The sequence below is a fragment of the Mesoplodon bidens genome (genome assembly GCF_964165515.1).
Source record: "Mesoplodon bidens genome assembly, chromosome: 2".
Taxonomy (NCBI): domain Eukaryota; kingdom Metazoa; phylum Chordata; class Mammalia; order Artiodactyla; family Ziphiidae; genus Mesoplodon; species Mesoplodon bidens.
The window spans coordinates 82,934,606-82,958,013 of record NC_138177.1 but is presented as its reverse complement, the minus strand read 5'-3'; the positions used below and the strand labels follow the sequence as shown (position 1 = coordinate 82,958,013).

Sequence of the window (23,408 nt, the reverse complement as noted above, 5' to 3'; positions counted from 1 at the left end):
GACACAAATGCTATTGTCTCCCCCACGGTGCTGTCACCTTTCCATGTCCCTGTCACTCACACAGGCTGCTCCCTGCCCCGGGCCTAGGCACAGACACAACCACCCTCTTCTCTCCTCATTCCCTCTTTCACACTCAAGCCACGTCCACACCAGCCCCTGTTCTCTCTCATCTTCTGCCCCTCTGGCTCCATCCATTCTCAGTAGTGGAGACTCTACTATCCTCTTGGCTCAACCAAGCCCACGCTTAAGACGGCTTTAGAACTGGAATAAGGGTGGCCATGGCAGCCGATGGTTCCCTAGTTGGGTGGGGCACCCAGAGCTGCAACAGGACGAAACAGGACACGGTGGTCAAGAGGGCAGGAATCGGTACCCAAGCAGGCAAAAAGGAGGAACCTGATCCAAACCCTAGACATCGGTAAAGGAAGGAAGCGGAAAGCACGGGTCTGATGATGTCGAGGGAGTCACAAGCATCTCAGATTTACCCTGTATGCCCCTCACATACTGTCACAGGGTTTTCTCAAATGGCCACTTCTGGAGGCTGGCAGCACCTGTATCAGTCTCACTTTGCAGAGCACTTAAACTGGTCCTACGTTTGACATTCGAAATCTTATTCCAAGTGTGTGACCCACCTGGACACAAAACCTTGAGAGCCTTTGCTATTTTCAATTCATATTACACATTAATTTTCATTACACAGCCAGAATGCTGACACATGAATCAGATCACAACAGATTGCAAGCAAGAAATAAGACCCCAGCCTGGGTTTTGCTCCCTCCACAAAGACCTTCTAGTCTCCAAGGTTAACAAAGTAGTAGCGAGGCCCCCTCCCTGCCAGTCATCGAGTGATAAGAAAAGGTGAGATTCCACCAGTGGGGATCAAAAACCCAGGCATGTCCAGAGTTCTAAACCTCCCCACTCTCACCCAGGTGTGCTCTTCGGCCACCGTTCCCCTTTGACACCACCTTGACACTCATTTTCCTCCATGGCACCTATTTATGCTTGAGGCTGGGAGTGGAGGAAAGATACTAGTGCCCAGTGCCAGGGCTCCACTCCAGAGTGGCCCAGAGGGTGAACAGAAGGGGAACCAGCCAGCAGCCTTACATTTCTGGAGCAGCCAGGAGAAACAAAAGGCACAAAGGTCACATTGCCTTGTTTGCCCACTGGTGATTCCTTCTCCTGCCCTGGGCCCCACCCTTCCACTCAGCCCTCTTTCCGGCCTTAGCCACACCATCAACCCCATGCCCAAGCCTCCCGGAGGGCTCGCCTGTTTGTCCTCTTGTATCCACATGAATCACTAACTACTGATTTAAACCCACACACTAAGTGAATGACAAATACCAATACAATGCTTAGGATTGGCAAATGGAGAGCTACCTGTCTTCTTGACTCTGCCTGAGCATACAGGAGACACAGAGACACTGTATCCCGACCCACACCTGAGCAGAAGACTGACTAAACTTGCTGCCAGACTGGGTGTCCCTGTGAGTGTTGAGGAGGGGAGGGCAGAGCTGGCAGTGATGAACTCACACACCGGTTCTCCAACCCAGCTCCACACTGGAATTGTCTAGGAGAGCTAAAAGACTCATGCCTGGGTCACCTTCCCAGAGAATCTGGTTTAATTGGTCTGGGGTCGCTGCCTGGACATCGGGATTTTTTAAAGCTCCCCCAGTGATTCTAACATGCTCCCAAGTTTGAGAGCCACTGACGGAACATACTTACGTGCTCCCGACATTTTTCAAAGCAGTCAAGACCTTTAGAACACCTTATAGCCTTTAACTGTCAAGATAGCCCTTGGGGGTACACCCCGTTTTACTGTGATTCAGACGTCAATCATAGTCAGGTTGAGATCTGAACTCAGGTTCTCCACCGCAAAGTCCACTCTCTTTCCACTCTCCTGTGAACTCTTGCAAGGGTGTAGACAACAAGTGAAAGCAATCTCCACTGCCAATAGGTCACAAGTAAGTCCCATAAATGCAAGACACCTAGATGTGGAGATGCAAACACCACAAGCAGCAGTGATGACCTCTTCTGAATGCAGGGGACCGAGCTGAACCCAGAGGGCAGCGGGGTGTGCTCACGTGCGAGGTCTAAGGCAATGGAGGGAGAGGATGCATCAGATCCTGGCCAGGGAGCTTATCCTAGACCCAAGAAGATGTGTCCAGAGATACCACACTTAAGAGTAAGACAGCATTCAGTGGCATGGAAAGCACTGTTGAATCGGAGAATGTCGGGCAAAGGGGGGACTCTTCAATGGGAGGGAATCTTAAGAGCCGTGTCAAGGGTTCACCTCTCAGGCCACAGTTTCTCCATCCTGATCTAACCATCCTAACCTTCTGTGGGGTCACAAAACCCAATCCTAGCACAGCCCCTACCAGGCACCACTCCTCCAGTCTCTCTTCCCCCCAGAACTACGACCTGAGCTTCTTTGGTGAGGGGACATATGACTAGACCCTCAAACATTTTTAGTCTACTGATCACTTAGGCAGGGCAAAGGATCCCTTCAACCCCTATTCCACCCATGCTTACTTCCCCCTCAAAAAAAACAAAAAACAACAACAAAAAAAACACCATCGTTATCACCAAACCAACTTTCCTGAGAGTGGGAATAACGTTGCCACTTGGGATCGGACTAGGAATTGATGTGGACTGACACAGACATGGAGACGCTGAAGCACCATGTTTATAAAATACAAGAAACCAATCCACGATCCACATGGAGTCCCTAAAGCGTCGACATAGATGGGGGACCCCATGGCGGGGCCCGGGACAGACACTAAGGACAGCAAATGTTCCTTCTTAAAGACAACAAACGATGTGCCACTTTCCTCCTGGGTCAGAAATGGGGCTCTCTTCCAACCTGTGACACACACCGCTGCCTCCCGGGGTCCCCCAAAGCCGAGTGTTGATGGGAAAGAACCACAAGGAATCACAGGAACCAAGAGCAGGTTAAACTTTCACATCGATCGTGCTGATAAGCAGCAGCCACTTACCCAGCACAGCCAGACAGCTCAGCACTGGGAAAAAGCACTTCATGTCGGCAGCTGAGAGGAGACACAACACAGGGCGCTTCCTCTTCTCCCAGCACTTAATCTCTCATTTCTGGCAATCCACTTATAGCTCCAGAAGACAGGTTTGGAAACAGAACTTAACTCAGGGAATGAGAACAGGTTAAAGAGCTCAGCAGGAGGGAGTGGGGGAGGGGCAGTGGGTGGCAAGTATTAAACTCCCCTAGGCTAAAGGAAGGGTCCAGAACAATTCGGACGGCGCTGGAGGCTCCTGCCACATCCTGTGCCTTGTGGTTTCCACTGTAGTTGTAGGTTGCGGTGGATTAATCCTCAAGGAAAAGGAAAAAAAGAGTCTGAGAAAATCCTTTCATCCACTGATTATACAGAAATGTCCTTGGCTTCTCAGTGAAGGTGTCTGTAATCTCCCTCATTCGGATTCCCCAAAGGGAACAGGGCAGGTTTTGTCAAAACCTTTGACAGCCAAATTGCCCTGGTCGGCATCGACTGCTCTGGGTTTCTTCAACAAAAAGTCCGTCTCCATGCATGATGGTGAATCACGGGGCTGCCACCTGCCCTAGACCTGCCCGCAAAGCACGAAGCAAGTTGGCGTTCGTTCGGCAGCCCTGAAGCGGTCCCACAATGCCAGCAGCTTTCTAAAACAAACACAACAGAGATTTATCAAAGGCAAGCACGGCCGCCGCAAAAGCGAGAGGGGCTGAGCGCCAAGCTGGTCCGGGCACCTGGTCCTAGACCAGGACGGTCAACCTTTGCAGTCTGACCTTGGCCAAGTCGCCACCTTAGCCTCCACTTCAGTTTCCCCGCACAGAGCCGATTGTTCCTGCAATACTTTCACCAAATGCTTCACTCCTGGGAATTCCTTCCGCCTCCCACCGAGCCCCGGCGCCGCGGGTAGCCCCACCCTCCGCGGGGGCAAATCGGGAAGAGGCTCCGAGGTGGGGCCGCCACTCCCCGTTCCACCCCCGGCCCTCGCCCCAACCGTGGGAGCTCGGCGCGCGCCGCGTCCCAGGTGGCCCCGCTATTGTTTTACCTTCCCGGGTGTTTATTTTTCGCTGATTGGAAAGAAAAGAGAAGGAGGGAGAAGGGAGCCCGGGGCTCCGCTTTCACTGCCAGGGGAGGGGGTCTCAGGCCGACCCCCGAGCGGAGCCGCCGCCGGGCCCACCGCCGCCCCTCCCACCGCCCTCCCCCCGGGCTCCGGCTCCCCTCGCTGCCGCCCCTCCCCGCGCCGCCCGCGCGGTCGCCGGATACCGACCTCGCCGCCGGCCCTCTCCCTTCGCGCGTCGGTCCGTCAGTCCGTCTGTCCCGGCGCACGCCTCTAGGGACGCACCGCCTCCTCCCGCTGCTCCGGCAGCGGCACCAGCAGCCGCTCTCCGGCCCCTCCCCAGTCCCCGCCCCCTCCACCCGGCCCGTTGCACCCGGGCCAGCCGAGCGCGGGGCGAGGGCGGTGGCCTCGGCTAGAGACACCGCCCCCGGGCCCGCCCCTTCCCCCCAACCCCAGGGGCCGGGCGGCCGCGCGGGGGGCCGGGCGGGGGCTCCGGGTGCGGCTGGTGGAGCCCCGCCCGCACCTGCGGGTAGCAAGGGCCGCCCGAGGACCTGGGCGCAGCTGGCGTGGGGGCCGGGCAGCGCCGAAAGTTAATCAGGGGGCTCACACGCAGACGAGCCGGCCGCCGGCTGGACGCACAGGCCCTTCCCAAAGCCCAGCAAAGGACCCCTGAGCCTGGAAGAGGGCGGACCGGGAGCGCGTCCCCTCTCTGGGAAACGAAAACAAAGCCTTCTGCAGGAGCCTTGAATCTGTTCGTATAGTAGAACCCCACATTGCACTTCACTCTAAGACAGAATTTCCTAGACGTTGAGACTGAGTTGGACTCTGGAAACAGCCTGGCTTCTAACCCCGGCTCCTCCACTTCCCTGCTGCGGACCTTGGTTGAGTGACTCAATAGCCCTGTGCCTCAGTTTACCCACCTGTTATATGAGGAAATGGCCTATGCTTAATAGGGATATATGAGATGTCCATGGCACACTTGTAAAACACTTAGGATGGTGCCTGCTACATCTTAAGCACTCAGTAAATGCAAGCTATAATTATTTTATGAGGAACAGTCGTATCCAAGCAAGTGCATTTTCATTCATTCAGTACTTGTCTAACACATGCATGTACTGAGTAAGCACAGACCCGAGGTAACCAAGGTAGAATAGGACAGTCCTGCCCTCCTGGAGCTTGCAGTCTCCTAAGGAAACCATAAAACAGGTATGGAAGGAAAAGAACAGTGTTGAGGAAGCACATGCAAAGCCTCCGACCCTGTGTTGCGGGGTCAGGGCATGAGGAGGAGGGGGGTTTGATCAGATCAGGCCAGGTGCCGGGAAGGCTTCTCAGAGGAAATGAAAACTAGGTAGAATCCAAAAGAGCAGAAGGAGGTACCAGGGGGAGAGAGAGGAGGAAGAGGAGGACTCACAGGCCCTGGAATCAGTATCCTTGAAGGCCCAGAGGGGAGAGAGTGGCCCAGGTAGGGGATCAAAAATCTCTGTTGGGCCCAAACTAGTCTGTAAGGAGGAAGTGGCAAGAAACGAGCAGAGAAGAAATCAGGTGTCAGAACCTGAAGGGCTTTGTATGATGTGTTAAGGGGTGTGGACTTTAGCCCAGAGCCATAGCAAAGCCCCTGCAGATTTTGAGTAAGGCAGTATTGTTATCAGATGTACATTCTAGAAAGACCACTAGCCTAGAAAGACCACTAGCCTAGACCTCTGGCCTAGATGTGGAGGATGGATGGGAGGGGAGTTCTACAGGAGGCTCGGCATCTGCAGACGAGAGATGATGGTGACCAGGACCACAGAAGTAACAACAGGGAGGGAGAGGAATGAGCAGGTCAGGAGCTAGGCTCTGTGGAATGCCAGGTTGAGGGTGAGGAATGGAACAGAAAAACCAGTGCAACCTCAGCAACTGAGATCACAATACATAGGGTCAGGTTGGATGTATTGAGCTTGAGATGCTCAAGAGACATGCAAATGAAGATGTCCAAAATGTAACTGGGGTGGGGGTGTAAGCGTAGAGCGGAGTTCAGAAGTCAGAAAGGTACTATGGCTTTGTAAGTTATTTTTCACCCCATTGGACCGTGTGATGGTCACAGTATTTAGTGAAGAAATAGTCTGATAATTCACTGATACCAAAAAAAAAAAAAAAAATGTTAATTACCCCCTCCCCTCACCAGGGTGCAGGGCAATGAAGGTCATGCTATGGGAATGCAAAAATAACTAAGGGGTCTTATTTGCCCTCACCCCTCTCTCTTGGCTATAAATTTCTTGTGGGCAGGATCTGCCCTTTAATTATCATTTACCCCAAAAAGCTCTTGACATTGTGATCTGCATACAATAATTACACTATTAATACTTCGACCGAATTGAATTAAATATTTATCACATCTGCCAAGTATTGTATTTAAAATCTCTTCTTGTGTTAAATATTACCTCTTTCCCCCAAGACAACCCTGACTCCGGCATCTCTCACTTCTCCTTATCTGCTAGACCCCTTCCTTTATTTATTGAGCGTCTATTATGTGCCAAGAAAACTCTGCTCTCGTTCGTGGTGCTTACAATCTCATGGGAAACACAGACAATGAGACAAAGAAATATATGGCATAATGTGACGTATTCTGAGGAAAACTGGGATAAGGGAATATGCATGTATGTGTGTGGGGTTAGGAGGAAGATTCTGCTCTAAGTAGGTGGTCAGGGAAGGTCTCACAAAGGCAGTGACATCTGAGCTGAGATCAAATTAGAAGGAGTGAGTGAGCCCCGGATATTTCTAGAGGAAGAGCATTCCAAGCTTAAGGAACAGCAAGCACAAAGCCCCTTAACATGCTCTGTTAATAGAAGGTATGTTAGTGTGCCTGAAACGGCATAGGAGGGAAGGAGAAGGAGAAATATGATCACAGAAGTTGCAAAGGCAAAATCCTGTAGGACTTTGCAGGCTTGGGGGCAGTCTGAGTTGCGGGGAGGACTATAGTGTTGGGAGATAGGAGTGGAAGAGGCACACTGAAAAGGTGAGAGAGGATAGTGGCTCAGACTAGGGTGGTAGAGATACAGGTTGTGAGAAATGGGTGGCATCTGGAAGCATTTTAAAAGTAGATTCAATGGAATTTTCTAGAGAACTGGATATGGAAGGGACGAGAAAGAGGAGAGTTGAGGATTCTTCCAGAAGATCCACCTCAGCCTGCAATGGAGCTCTTAGCCCCACCAGGCTGCCCAGCCCCTTCTCCAAGACCACGCTTCCCAAGCATTCAATCCCCAGTCCTCTGCCCAGGCTACTTCCTCCACCTTTGAACCCTGTACTCAATTATCCCTTCTCAGTTCTTTCCTTCTCAACCCACCCCACCTCCTACCACCTAGACCCCTGGCATCCCTCTGGATGATCTGTCAACCCTGGACTTCCATCACCACCCCAGATACGTTATGGCTGGTTCCCAGCCTAGTATCTTTCCTATTTCCACATTGATATTCAAAGAGCTGTGCTGTCAGGCGGGGAGAGTAAAGTACAATTAAAAGAATGCCTCTGCCCTTTGGGCAGAGGAGCAAGTACATGAAGTAAGTGCTGAACAGTGGCCCTTTCAGGAGATCATCCACAGGCCGAGAGAGACTCAAGTCACAAGGGAGGGAGAAGCATCCAAGGAGAAGAGGGGACAGGAGTCCCCAGTCAGCAAATGTCTGGTGCCCAGGCTGAACATTAGCAACTTGCTTCAAAACATCTTACGTTGGATTGTTGAAGCCTCTCCTGGACTGGTCTGGAATCGGGTGGATAGTTTGAGTGTTTTGGAAAACTCAATCTTCTCCCTCAGGGAGTCAAATGAAGAAGCCTACAGAAGCACAGCTCCAGCAAAACGCTGCACTCGGGAACAAAGGTCCAGTGTTGCCTGATTTTCCTACTTTTCAGGAAAAGCAGGAAATCCAGACGTTCACTGAATTCTTCCTAATTTTATTTGTTGGAAGCTAGTGTTTAAAAATTAACACTCATTTGTAATGAGGTGGATAGACCTAGAGTCTGTCATACAGAGTCAAGTAAGTCAGAAAGAGAAAGACAAATACCGTATGCTAAGACATATATATGGAATTTAAGAAAAAAAATATGTCATGAAGAACCTAGGGGTAAGACAGGAATAAAGACACAGACCTACTAGAGAATGGACTTGAGGATATGGGGAGGGGGAAGGGTAAACTGTGACAAAGCGAGAGAGAGGCATGGATATATATACAGTACCAAACATAAGGTAGATAGATAGTGGGAAGCAGCCGCATAGCACAGGGAGATCAGCTCAGTGCTTTGTGACCAACTAGAGGGGTGGGATAGGGAAGGTGGGAGGGAGGGAGGTGCAAGAGGGAAGAGATATGGGAACATGTGTATATGTATAACTGATTCACTTTGTTATAAAGCAGAAACTAACACACCATTGTAAAGCAATTATACTCCAATAAAGATGTAAAAAAAAAGAATTAAAAAAAAATTAACACTCTTGGGGAACAACAGCACAGAATTTCTTCGTGGATAAATATGGCCAAGTGGTTCTATCTGTTTTGACATCTCCAGACCTGTTGTGGCTGCAATCGAAAGACTAATATAAAACCACAACTGACAGAAAGTTCTATTTTTTTAAAAAGGAAAAAAAAGAAGGGGGCATTAACCTAGTTCTCTTTTGTCAGCTGAAAGAAAGTTGAGGGCAAGGCATTTTGCCTAAAGATAGCTTGACACTGCGTGCTCACAAGCACTGATGTTAATTGCTCCTAATGCATCTTGAAATGCTGGGTGGAAATAGCAATGCCTTCACTAAACAGCCAAGTCAGAGCTCAAAGTGCCACTAAACAATCTTCTTGGTAGAAGCTTCCTTCTTGGTGATTACGCTCCTGCTCGGGTGAGGATCCCCAGAGCTGAAGACTAGGAATAGCTTACTCAGGATGCCATCTGTCTTTAAAAAGTATAGAGTTGACTCTTATATCTTGAGATGGTGTGGTGAAGGGGTAGACCCCCTTAAGCTTTCCCCACACGTGGGTGCTCAGAAACCAAGGGGTGCCATCTAGCGTTAGAGAAGGGTCTGGACTTGCACCCACCCACCCATGGACCTCTGAAGGCTGGTTCATTCGGGATGAAAAGTAAGATTCATTCAGCGAACATTCTCCTTCCTCCACAAAACCCCACATCTGTGCTTGCTTATTCTCCGGCTGACAGAGAACAGTGGACCTGGAGAAGGATGCCTGGGTTTGTATGATCTGCACTTACTGACACTCAACTCTGGTCAAGTTACTTCACCTCCTTCACCCTAGGTTTCTGGTTTGTAAAAAGGGATCGCAATAGCACCTGCCATCGCAAGGAGCTTGTGAGGATTAAATGAGCTGATATGTAGAAAGAACTTAGCAAAATGCCTGGTACTTAGTTCTCAGTACTCATTAGCTATTCTCTTCACTGATTATAAACCTCACACAGTCCAAGGAGCTGGGAGCAAGGAGCCAGAAATTCGAGCTTTCAGTCCAGACTCTGCTGCTTATGCTGTCTTTTGACCTCTCTGGACCCAAGTTTCGTCTTCTGTAAAATGGGGTTGGTCAGATGAGTCAGAAGGTCCCGAACTGCTGTGCTTGAATTACTCCAGAAGCATTAAAATACAGATTCCCAAGCCCCATCCCAGAAGATTCAGTTTCCAAGCATCGGTGTGAGACTGGACTAAATGAGTTCTAAGGGCTCTTCCAGCTCAAAATTTTATGATGGATCTTTCTATCATAAATGGAAATTCAAGATCCATCTCCTCTATCCAAGTCCATTTCTGATTTTGATTGGGAGGACCCTCAACTACAATAGCATGACACCTAGATCAAAAGAATTAGAAGAACCCATCATTTCCACCACTATTCCATTCTAAACCTAGTCCTGACCATGTCAAGAGGCTAACCATCCTTCCCACCCCAAGCCTTGAGCATTTCATTGCTCTTCATTCCTCCTTTCCAAAATCTCAGCAAGTCCTGATTTTGTTTGTTTGTTTGTTTAAACCCAACAACAGCCTTAGATGGGCTTCTTACACCCAACTCTGGCTCACCACCTGTGCTCTTCTCTCTCTGCTCTCCCTCCTTTTGCTAAAGAATGGAAATAACCCAGAGCCTCTGGGTAGGCAAGGATTTTGAGCTCAGGCTGAACACCGTGGCACTTGTCATGTTGGAGCAATTCCTCTGAGTTAGATTGGCTGACCCCAATCTCTCTCTCACTCTCTCAGTGTCCCAAGGCAGCCGGGCTGGCTGCCAGGGCTGGCTGCCACTTTCAACCATGCTGTTGCCCAGGTGGAGGACTCTTAAGAATTTGGCTTGGCCTCTCTTGTAAAAAAAGAACATTAGTTTGATCATAGAGCCTCCGTCCTCCTACAGGGGAAGGTGTGTCACCGTAGACCTAAGATTCTAAGGATTAAACAACCATGAGCTTAGAGCAGAACAGAGCCTTCTGGATGTGGAGGTGCTCTTTCTGAGACATCTGTTACCCCACTGATCACCCAGTCTGTCTGGCCTGATCTGGCTGGCATGTTGCCTGTTCCTATAAAAGAGTGCAAAGACATTGGCCAATCTCACCCAAATATATATGGTCCCGGCTGACAGTTTCCAAAAGTTCACTTTGAAGCTAATTATTTGGAACTCAGAACATAATTCCCCGTAAGAGTAAGATAATAAATGGTGATTATATTTCCAGGCTGACACACAAGTCTATTTAACCCTTTATATGCTTAAAACACTACATATTTAAGAGGAAAAGAGCAGTCAGCCAACAATACAGTTGAAACACCAGTGATTAAATAATGCTGAAAAATAACATTGGGACAGGATTTTTTTTTTAATGTAGCAAATATTTAGTTAACATAAAGCACTGTTCTATGCCCTGAAGTGCTGGAGAAAGCAGGCATGCTTCCTATCCTCGTAGAATTTGCACTGTGTTGATTTTTCTGTTCATTGTCTGTCTTTTCCTGAGAATGTAAGCTCCCTGTGGGCCAGAATCTGGTCTGCCTTGTCCTCTAGTGTATGCCAATGCCTAGCAAAATGGCTGGCACAAAGACTGTGCTCAGTAAATAAATATTTGTTGACTTGGCTTCAAGTCATCTGGATACGACAGGAGACCTTGAGCCTAGAACTTCCATGAAAGGAGTTGCAGACTGGGAGCAGCACCAGGCACTTTCTAGAAGCAAATGAAAATCTTTTCAGGAGGGAGATCCTATTATTATTCTACAATGAAATTTCCAGCATATAATTATTTATAACCAGGAAATAAGACAGTATGAGTGAGAACCAGCAGAAACTGCAGAAAACTAAAACAGGCCCACACATCCTTAAGATATTGGAGTTATCTGACACAGCCAATAGAATAACGATGCGTACTAAAATTCAAACTGAAAAATTTTGTCAGAGAACTGGAAGCTGTAGAAAGATCTAGAGGAAGAGTATTCCAGGCTGAGAGGAAAACATGTGCAAAGGCCCTGAGACACATTTGAGGGAGAGAAAGTCAGTGTGGCAGAAGCAGAGTGAGCGGGAGAGAGAGAGAGTGGTGGAAGGTTGAGTTCAGGAAAGAAGGCAAAGGCAGATCATGTGGGGAGGGGAATTTGGGTTTTATTCCACATGTCAAGGCAAACCATTGGATGGCTTACAACATTAAAATGACATGACTTACTTTACTTTTTTAAAAGGCCAATCTGGCTGTTGTATAGGAAATAGGCTACGGGGAAGCAAAAGTAGAAGCAAGAAGACGAATTAGTAGATCATTGCAAGGTCCAGGTGGGAGATGACGGAGGCTTAGACTAGGGTGGTGGTGATGGAGGTGGTGAGAAGTGAGCTCGGGATATACTGTGAAGGGAGAGCTGACAGCTCTTCCTGATGGGTTGGACATGGGGTGTGGGGAACGGTCAGAATAGCTCACTGCCCCTGGGTACTCCCTCTATGACCCCGTTCTCTCCCAGTCCCCACATGGTCTCTACTTCTCTCTCAGTAGACAGCTTCCTAAGTGTAATTTTCAGCCCAGTCCTTTTTTCTGAGCTTTACCCCTATGGAGCAAACCGCCTTTTGAAATGTTCTACCTGGATGTCATCAGACCTTAGACTAAACATGCCCCAAACTTAGCTCGTCATCTTTCCCTCTAAACTTTTTTTTTTTTTTTTTTTTTTGCGGTACGCGGGCCTCTCACTGTTGTGGCCTCTCCCGTTGGGGAGCACAGGCTCCGGACGCGCAGGCTCAGCGGCCATGGCTCACGGGCCCAGCCGCTCCGCGGCATGTGGGATCTTCCCGGACCGGGGCACGAACCCATGTCCCCTGCATCGGCAGGCGGACTCTCAACCACTGCGCCACCAGGGAAGCCCTAAACTATTTTTTTTCTCCTCAATTTCCTATCTCAGTTAATGATACCACTTTTCACACGACAAGTCAGAACCTTGGGACTAAGTTTAGACTTCTCACTTTCCAGGTCCAAGTGGTAACAGGGACTGGCGATTCTACCTCCTTCCTTAACATCTTTCAAAGCTGTGTGCTCCTTTCTGGTTTCATGGCTTCTGCCGTTGCTCAGGCTTCATCACCTCTTTCTAGACTCTTGAAATTGTTTCTCACCTGATCTCTCTCCCAGCCCATGCATCCTTCTAAAGTACACATCTTTCTAAAGTGCAGGTGGAACCCTTCTGGAGCTTCCAATTGCTTACAGAAGAGTCAAACGCCTTAGAATGGTTTACAGGCCCCTCTCCTCCAATACCCCCATCCCCACGTCCACCCTGGAGCCATCTCCAACTTCTCTATGCCCTTGATTCTTCCCACTATGATATGATCTGGTCTCACCCAGTTACCTATGGCTTCCTGGACGCACCTTTATATATGCTGTCATCTGCCAGGTATGCCCTTTCTCCTTCCACTACCATCAACTTGGCAAACGCTCAACCTTCTAGTAGGAACAGTTGAAGCATCAGCTTCTCTATGAAGCAGACTTTCTCCCCTCTCCTTGCTTGCCTCCTCCTAGCACTGAGTTCATCATCTAGCAAAGTTCTGTGTAGACCTCTAGGCTAGCGCTTTTCCACTGATTAAGGTTATGTGTTTACTTGTGTATTTTGTCTAACGAGTTTCTTGAGGTCAGAGACTGTCTGATAGAACTGTGTCTTCCGCTCCCTGCATTGAGCCTGGCACCTGGCCGGCGCTCAACTAAAGCTGTAGTGGCTAGATGAAGGAGTGGTTATGTGAATACCCTGGACTGTATCCTCAAGCCCACGGAGTGGACCCCCCAGCCCCTGAGCTCCGGGAAGCCACGACAGCCAGAGGTTGGGGCATTTCATGAGTTTTACTCTGGGTGACTTTATGCATGACATCTGCTTCTCTGCCCAGCTTCTCTGTATGGATGGTCCAAGCAGACAAGGAGTTCAAATCTTTTGTTCCTACTTGTGCCCAAGAGCCTTCCTTTTTAGTTCCATCCACAAAAACCCCAGGCAAGGGACATACGCCCTCCACCACCCCTGCCCATCTCCCTGGGATCCCCAAGTTCCACCCCAGCCCAGACCTCATGGCCCTTGGGACTTAATCAGAGACAGCATTTCTACTGGGTGGCTTTGGGTAAAGCTGACAGTGTTTAGGAGCCCACAGTGTGCCTTAAGTTCACAGCACAAATGACCATACATGGATATTAACAAGCTTCTTTCATAATCACTTGTGGTTTCTATAACACTTCTCTGACACCCCCCCACCCCCCGCCCCCCCCAGTCCTCTTTCCACTCTTTTCCTCACTTATAATTTTCTATTTATGGAAAAAGTGGTAGGGAGCAGCAGAAAGGGAAGAAAAGAACTTGGAAAAGAGAGAATGAACCAAAGAAGAAAAATTAGGAAGGGAGAGGAATGAAGGAAGGAGCAGAGGGAAAGAAAAGAAAGAAGGAAGAGAGAGAAAGAGGGAGACAGTGAGAGAGAAAGAGACAGAGAGAGAAGGAAGAAAGAAAGAAAGAAAGAAGAAAGAAAGAAGGAAAGAACCTTAAATTAAGTAACCACACACGTGTCTAAGAAACATATCTGAAGTATCTCTACTTAAACAGCAGGGACCTCGTGGTAGATATTACACATTTAATTGACTAGAGAAACCAATCATAGAACAAAGCCCCTTTCTTTGTGAGCTGTCATATGATAACCCAAACACAGTAGTTGCTAGTTTTCTCCAGACACTACCAACCACAGCCGTCTGTCTTGGTCCTAGACTGTTTTAAAAAAAAGAAGAAAAAATTTTTTAAAAAAATATGTGCGTGCGTGTATCAGTCACAAGACCATCGCAACAATGGCTGCCCTGTGGAATTCAGCTGGGCTCTCCCAGCCCACAGCCCACTCCTGGCCGCCAGATGTCAGTCAGCCAGAGGTTCCCTTTCATCCTCACCCACCGCAGAGCCATTTTGGTCTGTGCAGTGGTGAGGGCTGACAACCCTCTCCAAGCTCCACCCCAGATCTGAGAGAGGCCTAATCTTGCCTGAGGCCAGCTAGGGGTGCAGGGTGAGGGGGTGGGGAGGGTGAAAGCAAAGCCTCCTGGGAACGGAGATGGGGTGGCTCAGGGCTGTTCTCAAAGCTCAGCAACTGCTGCTTATTAAAAGGCTTGTTTTCAACCTAGGAATCCAGTCGTGACCATCAGGGAAAACCAGGACAGACCTCACTGCCAGGGTCTGAAAGAAGCACCAGGAGCTGGGGTGTGTGGTGGGGAGCACACACGAGTCCTCCTCCCGTGGGTGCTTCCCGGGTGGTCCTGGGTCCTACTGTCAAGGCAGGAAGCAGCTGGATGGCTCCAGACCCCACTACTTCCACCACTTCCTCCGTCCCTTTCTCTCCCAACGCTTTCTCCTTCTCTTCTTCCTCCTCTTCCTTCTCCTCCTCCTTCTTTTTTCTTTCACACTGCAGATTTGGAACAGCAATGGAAGTCCAACAAGGCAGTCGGAAGGCTCACCACACAAAGATGTTGCCCAGAGGGCCCCAGAGCTTCCAACCCCACCTCTGGGCTGTGAGAGAACACCGTAATACAGTTCAGCTTTCGGGGAAGAGCTTCTTCCTTCACTGGCTACGTGATCTTAGATAATTTATTTACCCTACCAGCCTCAGTGTCCTAACCTTCAAAATGGAGATAATAGCACCTGGTTCACGTGAGGAGGTATCGGAATGCTCCGTTCACAGAGTTAGCACAGGGAGCTCAGGGGTAATACGGTGGGTAAAATCTGTAGCACGTAGTAAATGCTTAAAGAATTCAGTCATTTAATGAAAATGATTAACACCTACTAAATGTCAGTCTGTGTTCCAGGTGCTGGGAGAAAAAAACAGACAAAAAGAAAATCCCGATCTCATGGAGTTAATATTCTAGGAGGGGGAGACAGACAAGAAACAAGTAAATAAGTAAAATAGGTAGGATGTTAGATAATGAAAAGGGCTATGGAAAGAATAAAATCAGGGAGGGTATAGGAGTGCTGGAGGAGGGGGGATGTGCAATTTTCAATCCAGTGGCCAACACTCCCTGGAAAGTGACATTTGAATAAAGAGCTGAAGGAGGTGAAAGAGCCCAGCCTGCAGATGTCTGAGGGAAAAACCTTTTGGGTAGGGTGGGGACAGCAAGTGCAAAGGCCCTGAGGCAGGAGTGCGCCAGGTGGGGCTGAGAAGCATCTAGGAGGCTGGTGTGGCTGCAGCTGAGTGGGGGTGGGAGAATAGTTGGAAATGAGGCCAGAGAGGTAATGGTTCACATGTGCAGGAGGGTAGGGTGGTAACAGGGAGTGCAATCATGTAGGGACTTGTTGATCATTGTAAAAACTTGGGAGAGTTTTAAGGAGAGGAGTGGTATAATCCAATTAAGGTTTTAACAGGAGTGCTCAGGCTGATGGGTTGAAGGTAGACCACAGGGGTCCGAGTGGCAGCAGGGAAACTAGTTAAAGGCCAGTGCAGTAGTAGTTCAGGTGAGAGGTGGTGGTGGCCTCCATCAGGCGGAAGAAAGGAGGTGGTGAGAAGTGGGCTGGAGTCAGCATATGTGTTTTAAGGAGGAACTGACAGAATTTGATGACGGATTCCACGAGCAGTGTGAAAACAAGAGAGGATTTCTAGAATGTCTGTGAGATTTTTGTCCTGAATGAAATTGCCATTTAGAGTAAATGCTATGAGTTCTGTTTTGGATATTGTGAGAGACTGTTGCCTCACTAGCCCCCAATGACTCACGCACTGGGGCTTGTACCCTGGGACTTGCCCTCTTAGAAGGCTGCCTCACCCATGTGAGAAACACAAACTGTCCTGCTGGAGAGGAATATGGAGGACAACCAAGAGCTCCAGCTAATGGTCCAACATGTAAATGAGGGCATCTTCAACCATCTGGTCCCAGTAAAGCCTCCAGAGCATTTCAGTCTCATGAGTGATCCAGCTGGTCCACCCCAAAATGCCACGAAGCTTTAGGGTTTCTGATGAGCAATAGATAACTGGTACAATCATGTGAAATTTGAAATATCTTATGGGCATTCAAACTGGGATGTCAAGTAGGCAGTTGGATGTATGAGTCTAGAATCCAGGGGATGTCCAGGCTGCAAACACATCTTGGGAGTCATCAGCATATCAATGATAGTTAAAGCCATGAGACTGAAAGCACCAATGGTGTGAGTATAGGTACAGAAGAGGAGTCCAAGGACTGAGGCCCAAGACACCATAACATCTAGAAAGGAAGAGGAATTGCAAATGTGACCGAGAAGGACCAGTCGGTGCAAAAGGAGAAGAACCAGGCATGTGTGGTGTCCTGGTACCAAGTAACAGACTGTGTTACTGGTAGAAAGAAGGAATCAATTATGTCAAATACTGCTAACGGATTCAATAAGATGAAGACTGAGAATTGACTGCTGGATTTAGTCCATGAACGTTTTTAGTTAGCTTGAGAGAAACAGCTTTAGTGGAGTGATAAGAGTGGAAGCCTGCTTACAAGGAATTGAAGAGTGAATGTGAGGAGAGGAACTGGAACCATGGCCATAGAAATCCCCTTTGAGGGATTCTGATATAAAAGAAAAATAGGAAAATGAATTCATAGTGGTAGAAGGATGTGCAATCAAGGAAGGTGTCTTAAGGTTAGGAGCATGTTGTTTATGGATGGGAATGATTCAGTAGAGAGAGGAAAATCAAGTGATGCAGGAGACAGAAAGGAGATTCTCCGGATGACATCCTTGAGTTGAGTGGAAATAAGACGCAGGGTATAAGTGGAGGCACTGGCCTTAGCTGGGAACAAGAATGGACCATACATAATGTGGGAGGAAAGGCACAGTACATGGGCACTGATGTAAGCTAGTGAGTAGATGTCAGTAGAAGCATACGAAATTTCACTGCTTATGTTTTCTTGGCAAGGTCATTGGCTGAACTTGAGGATAAGGGAAGGGGTGTTGGAAGGTCAAGGAGGAAGGGGTAGAAATGAATGGTAGCCATTGTATGATCTCCCTGCGAGAGGTGAGCGTTCCCATCCTACACATTACTCTCCAGGACTACCTTAGGACACTGGTATAGCTTTGTATAGCCTGTAGAGTGACTTTGGTAGGCACTACTGGGCCTAGACAAAGCCATTTCTTACTTCCTCCTTGACACAGAACCCAGTTTTGTTCAGATACACAGTGGCCATGTGCTTAGGGGAGTCTGGGTCTTTTCCCTGACCAAGGCTGTGAATCTTGATTAGTGTGAGCTGATCAAGATAATTCTGGTCCCTCTGCCAGCAATTGTTGTAGGCCTGGACGTGTGTTGCAATTCTGATCAATAACATGTGAGGGGAGATCTGTTGGCAGTCTCTTAGAAAAGATTTTCCCTTATGATAAAAAGAGAATCACAGAAAGGATATTTCTTCTCTTAGCTCCCCTGTGTTATCTGTGTATAGAACCTGAGTCTGAAGCAGCCACACTGTGGCCAGGTCTAAGGGGGGCCCACATGGAAGAAGGAAGGTCTTTCATGACATCACTGAGGCACTGAATTCAACCCAGGAACCTCCCTACCTCCTGCCATCTTAGTATGTGAGATATTATCAACTATTTTCCTTATTGATGCTGCCCTTTTGTGTTGGTTCATCTGTGTTTTGCAACTGAAAGAAATTTGATACCCAGAATATCAGCAAAAGAGATGCAGAATTTAGCTTGGCTTTATTGAGGACACCAATTCAATTCGATGCAACATAGATAAAATGAGAACAACGTGCCAGGCATGGTATTAGACACAGGTGAAAAAAACTCCCTTACCATAAATTACTTATAACAAATCTATGTATGTTTGTATTGGGGGATGGGAATAATAAAATATAAAATGACTCTTCTAGAAAGCAGAATATGTTAAGTGCCTTGAAAGAGATACAGGAGGTCAAAGAAGATAGCGACAGCATCCATTGGGGGAAAGTGGGCTAGTCTCCATGAAGGAAGTAGAATAGAAGCCGGGTCTTGAAAAGTAGGTAGGATTTTTAGAGACAGAGTGAAAGGCTTTCCAGGTCTAGAAACCAGGAATCTGTACTAGGAAAGGCAGAATCCAGAAAGTGGACTGGTCTGGAAAGCCAAGTGGAACATCCAGTTCAGCTGGCGTATGGAAAGTGTGTAGAGGAGGGGTGGAAATAATGTTGAAAAGTTACACTGGGTCAGGATTTGAGACACCTTAAATAGCAGGCCAAGAAATGAGGGTCTGCTTAGGTTGCAAATGGCGGCCCCTGGGGATATTCTCAATAGACAGGTAACAGGATCAGAGCTGAATGTGGGGAGATCCATCTTTAGTAGACGGACTGAAGCTTGTTCTTTTTTACCAAATAATAACTGTTTTAATTATTTGCCACACCCTCAACACACACAGACATTAATATAGATGCATCTAAAGCATCAACAAGAACAAACAAGAGAGAATTACATTCTCAGACCCAAGCCATGGGAGGGAGGAACAGGGACAGATCATGTGCCCCGGCCTTGTACAAACCTCTCCAACCCTTCTTCCTGGATTCCGCTTCCCCCCCTTCTTTTAGGCTCCCTATAACAGAAAAGAATCCCCATTCTGTTTATTGATTTATTATTTTTGGCTGTGTTGGGTCTTCGTTGCTGTGCACGGGCTTTCTCCAGTTGTGGCGAGCGGGGGCTACGCTTCTTTGCAGTGCGCAGGCTTCTCATTGCTGTGGCTTCTCTTGCTGCGGAGCACGGGCTCTAGGCACACAGGCTTCAGTAGTTGTGGCACGTGGCCTCAGTAGTTGTGGGTTGCGGGCTCTAGAGCTCAGGCTCAGTAGTTGTGGTGCACAGTCTTAGTTGCTCCGTGACATGTGGGATCTTCCCGGACCGGGGATCGAACCCGTGTCCCCTGCATTGGCAGGCGGGTTCTTAACCACTGTGCCACCAGGGAAGTCCCCCCAACCCCCCATGCTGTTTAAAATCTGCCCCCAGAGCCCACATTTGCACCAGGACAGCAGTTCTCTATCTTCTAGTCTCTAATGTTTTATACAGTGGAGCTCCTATCAGTCACGGTACCCTTTGCAGAACACCATAAAATATTGATATATTGAAGTCCAAAATACAGCCTATGATTTAGCACAAAATTAGATATTTAGCTACTGTATGCTTAAGTTGCTTAGAAATGTTAAATTTAATTAAATTTACAGACACTAACACCCAATATAAAACCAGAACCATAAGCCCAAACACCTGTCCATAGAAAAAACAAGCTGTCAAACTAAGTACCGGCGGCTATGTCTGGGTCCATTAATATTCATTTGCTACTTGCTAATTCTCTCTGTCATCTGCTAGAACTGGCCAGTGGACAAGCAATAGCAGGTGCCAAAGATTTAATAAAAATGTAGAGAGCAAAAAACAAAAAACTGGAGAAATTCTATCCATTAACTTAATTTTCTGGGAATTAGCCTATTTCTTCATTCATTCAACAAAGACTGATTGGGCAGTTACTGTGTGCCAGGCACTGTGCCAGGCAGAGGAGACACACAGAAGTAAGGTGCAGGCCTGCCTTCCAGAAGATGCCTAGTCATGGCTACGGTCGAGAAAAAGCTAAGAGGATGAGAGGAAGTGAATGCCGTGGTGGAAACAGTGGAGGGACCTATGGAGCCTAGAGCCCAGGGCCAGGGAGGGCATCCTGGAGGATGAGCCATGAGAGGTAAGTCCTAAAGATAAGCTCAGGTAATCTCAGCCAGTGCTGGTCCAGCACTGTGTTCACGGCATGGTTGGGGAGGGCAGGGCCACTACTGGGTCACCGACGTTTACATTTTGTGAGATAATGATCATACAAAATATCATCTGCCATTATCATAATTTTATAGATGAAAGGCCTTTTAGTACCTGAAATTTAAAAAGAAAGAAAGAAATCGAAATCAGGAGTACAAAACTTCATTACAGATGTAGGAAACAAACTTATGGTTACCAGGGGAAAGGAGGGGGAGGGACAAACTGGGAGGTTGGGACTGACATATACACACCACTATATATAAAATAGATAACTAATAAGAACCTTCAGTATAGCACAGGGAACTCTGCTCAATACTCTGTAATGGCCTATATGGGAAAAGAATCTAAAAAAAGAGTGGATATATGTATATGTATAACAGATTCACTTTGCTGTACACCTGAAACTAACACAACATTGTAAATCAACTATACTCCAATAAAAATTAAAGAAATACACAACTTCAAAAAAAAGGACTGTCCTGTACTTGGTATAATTTTAACTTTGTGAAGAAATCATCACATTGTTCTTATTTGTCTCATTTGGCTGCAGATTCATGAAAACATGAGTCCTAGAGCTGCAGTGGGGAGAGAAGCTGGGGAAGGCGCAGCAGCAGAACAAAGGAACGTGGACAGAGGTGCTGAGGCGTCTGGGACTTCGTCTTTCTGGTCACCCTGCATTTGGGGGAGGAAGGGGAGCAGAGGCAACTAGCCCCCAGGGCTGTGTCATGATCTTCCAGGGCATGCTTTCCTTGGGGGGGGGTGTAGGGAGCAGGTCTTCTTCTATAAAAATATTACAAACTACATTTTATGACTATGTTGGAATAAAGAATAGAACCTTTGACCCTAGCAGCTCATTTTTCCCCCTTTGATGTTAAAAGAAATTAAAACATTTTTGTGGGCCCCTAAAAGTATTGTGGACCTAAGTTTCTTTGTTCTCTATGCCTAAGGGGTAAATCAGGCCTGACGGTCCTAAAACTAGGGGCAGCATCCCGTGAGGTGGGGTGCCAGAGGGCCTCTGTGTCACCATCAGGACCTTGCTGGTCCTGCCTGTGGAAAAGTCGGGCCCTGCTTAGGGAGCAGGGGTGTACCAGAGGAAAGTTGAGGAATGAAGTCACAAGACAGCCAAATACCATAGAGGTGTGTGGATCTGGTAAATGAGCACAGCCAAGACTGGATACCCCAGAGGACAAAGGGCCACTTGCCAATGGCCAGTAGGACAGCCTGGCCTCTTCCGGCTTCAGGGACAAGACACAGCAGGGACCAGCCCTTCCTAGAAATTCTGCCAGATGGTCTGGCATCCTGGGCTTGGCCTGATCTACATTTTATCAGCCAGGGCCAGACAAAGCCTTTCAATTCAGAGCCCCTCCCTCTACCACGATCCTTCCCCAAATACCACCTCTACTGTGGACTGGATAAACCAAGGCTAAATTTTAGTCCAGCTGACCTTTTCTGTCCAAGTCTCAGGTGTGTGTTTATACAAGGTAGGCATTGGGGCTGTGACTGGTGCTTTTTCCCTTGCTCCTGCTCAAAGGAAGTCTTGTGTAGGGTACACAGGGCTGGAGGGCAGGGACCAAGGTCGTTTAAATGCATAGGGCACTTGAGGTCGCTGATGGGAAGACATGAGAGGATAGAAAGAGAGAGAAAGAGAGAGAGAGAGAGAGAGAGAGAGAAGAGGCACAGAAGGAATACACAGCAGGAGCCCAGATGATGTTTTTGAAAGAATGATGTATCCTTACAAATATATGTGCTCTGATACATTACCCTAATTTTTCTAATTTAGCCTAGGTAAAAGGATTCCAAAGACAAATGCATAATAATAAAAATTGAGGGAATCAAAATGGACAAAATGTAAATGTCTAACTAGAATAGTGTCTAAATAAGTAAATAGGATTTTCATGCTCTCTGCTAATGTCTTTCTGCCCAGTATTTTAAAGTGAAAAATTCAAAGCTACAAAAAACTTGAAAGAATAGTGCAGTGAATATTTTTGTACCCTTCCCCTAGATCCACTAGTTCACATTTTGTCACTTTTGCTTTTTCTGTGTATATGTGCGCCTGACTGTTTGTTGTGTGTGGTGTGTGTGTTTACATGAGTGTATTTCTGTCCGTATGTTTTTTGTAAACTATTTCAAAGTAAGTTATGGATATCAAGACACTTCACTATGTAACTACTAAGAATAATGACACTCTCCTAAAATATTGCTATTACACTGAAGACATTTGACATTATTGCAACAGTATTATCCAATATATAGTCCAACTATCTAAAAAATATATTTTATAGCACTTTTATAATCTGGGATCCAATTAAGTTCATTCATTGCAGTTTGGTTCTTATATCTTCTTAGTTTCCATTCATCTGAAAGAGCCCTGCCTTTTGACTTCTTTTTCTTAATGACACTGATATTATCAAAGAGTTCAGCTGGTTATCCTGTGGAATGTCCCACGATCTGGGTTTTGCTGATTGTTTCCTCATGATTATATTCAGGCTGAGTGTTTGAGGCAAGAATACTACACAGGTGAAGCCGTGTGCATCCCACTGCCCACATCAGGAGGCCATAACGTCAGTTACCCTCATTGTCTGTGATGCCAAGTTTAAAAATTCGGCTAAGGGAATGTTTATCAGATCTCTTCATTGTAAAGACAACTTTTGACCTTTGTAATTAATAATTACACTGTGGGTGTTAAAGTCTTTTTTTTTTTTCTTTAGGGGCCAAAAATCATCTACTTTTCCTGAAAAAAAAAAATCTTCCTTCCGTTGTCCTATCAAAAACCTCGCCAACTGGGCGTCCCTGGTGGCGCAGTGGTTGGGAGTCCGCCTGCCGGTGCAGGGCACACGGGTTCGTGCCCCGGTCCGGGAAGATCCCACATGCTGTGGAGCGGCTGGGCCCGTGAGCCATGGCCACTGGACCTGCGCGTCCAGAGCCTGTGCTCCGCAACGGGAGAGGCCACAGCAGTGGGAGGTCCACGTACCGCAAAAAAAAAAAAAAAAAAACCTCGCCGACAATATGGTGTGCCTTAGAGCCCATATTAACATCCAAGAGGCTGCTCCTACAGCAGGAAGCTTCATGATTGTAATAATGAATACTCATAACATTTCCTAAAGTTTTTGTAGCATCTCACAGTTTACAGAGCATTTTCACACTTATTACAGCTTTTAATTTTCCCCTAATTTCCTTTTCCTTCTATAAGAAGGGAGAT

The 23,408-nt window shown here is 47.5% G+C and overlaps 1 protein-coding gene across 6 annotated transcripts in view; it reads right to left on the bottom strand.

Moving 5' to 3' along the window:
* Positions 1–4,394, bottom strand: part of IGSF3 (immunoglobulin superfamily member 3) — a 98,953-nt gene extending 94,559 nt beyond the window's left edge. For all 6 annotated transcript variants that reach the window (XM_081225172.1, XM_081225169.1, XM_081225173.1 and 3 more), the window contains exons 1-2: positions 4,276–4,394; positions 2,991–3,658 (exon numbers count right to left, since the gene is read on the bottom strand). In XM_081225172.1, the coding sequence (XP_081081298.1) occupies positions 2,991–3,033 (43 nt within the window). In that variant the 5' untranslated portion in view covers positions 3,034–3,658; positions 4,276–4,394. The remainder of the gene's footprint in view (positions 1–2,990; positions 3,659–4,275) is intronic.
* Positions 4,395–23,408: the final 19,014 nt, after the last annotated feature.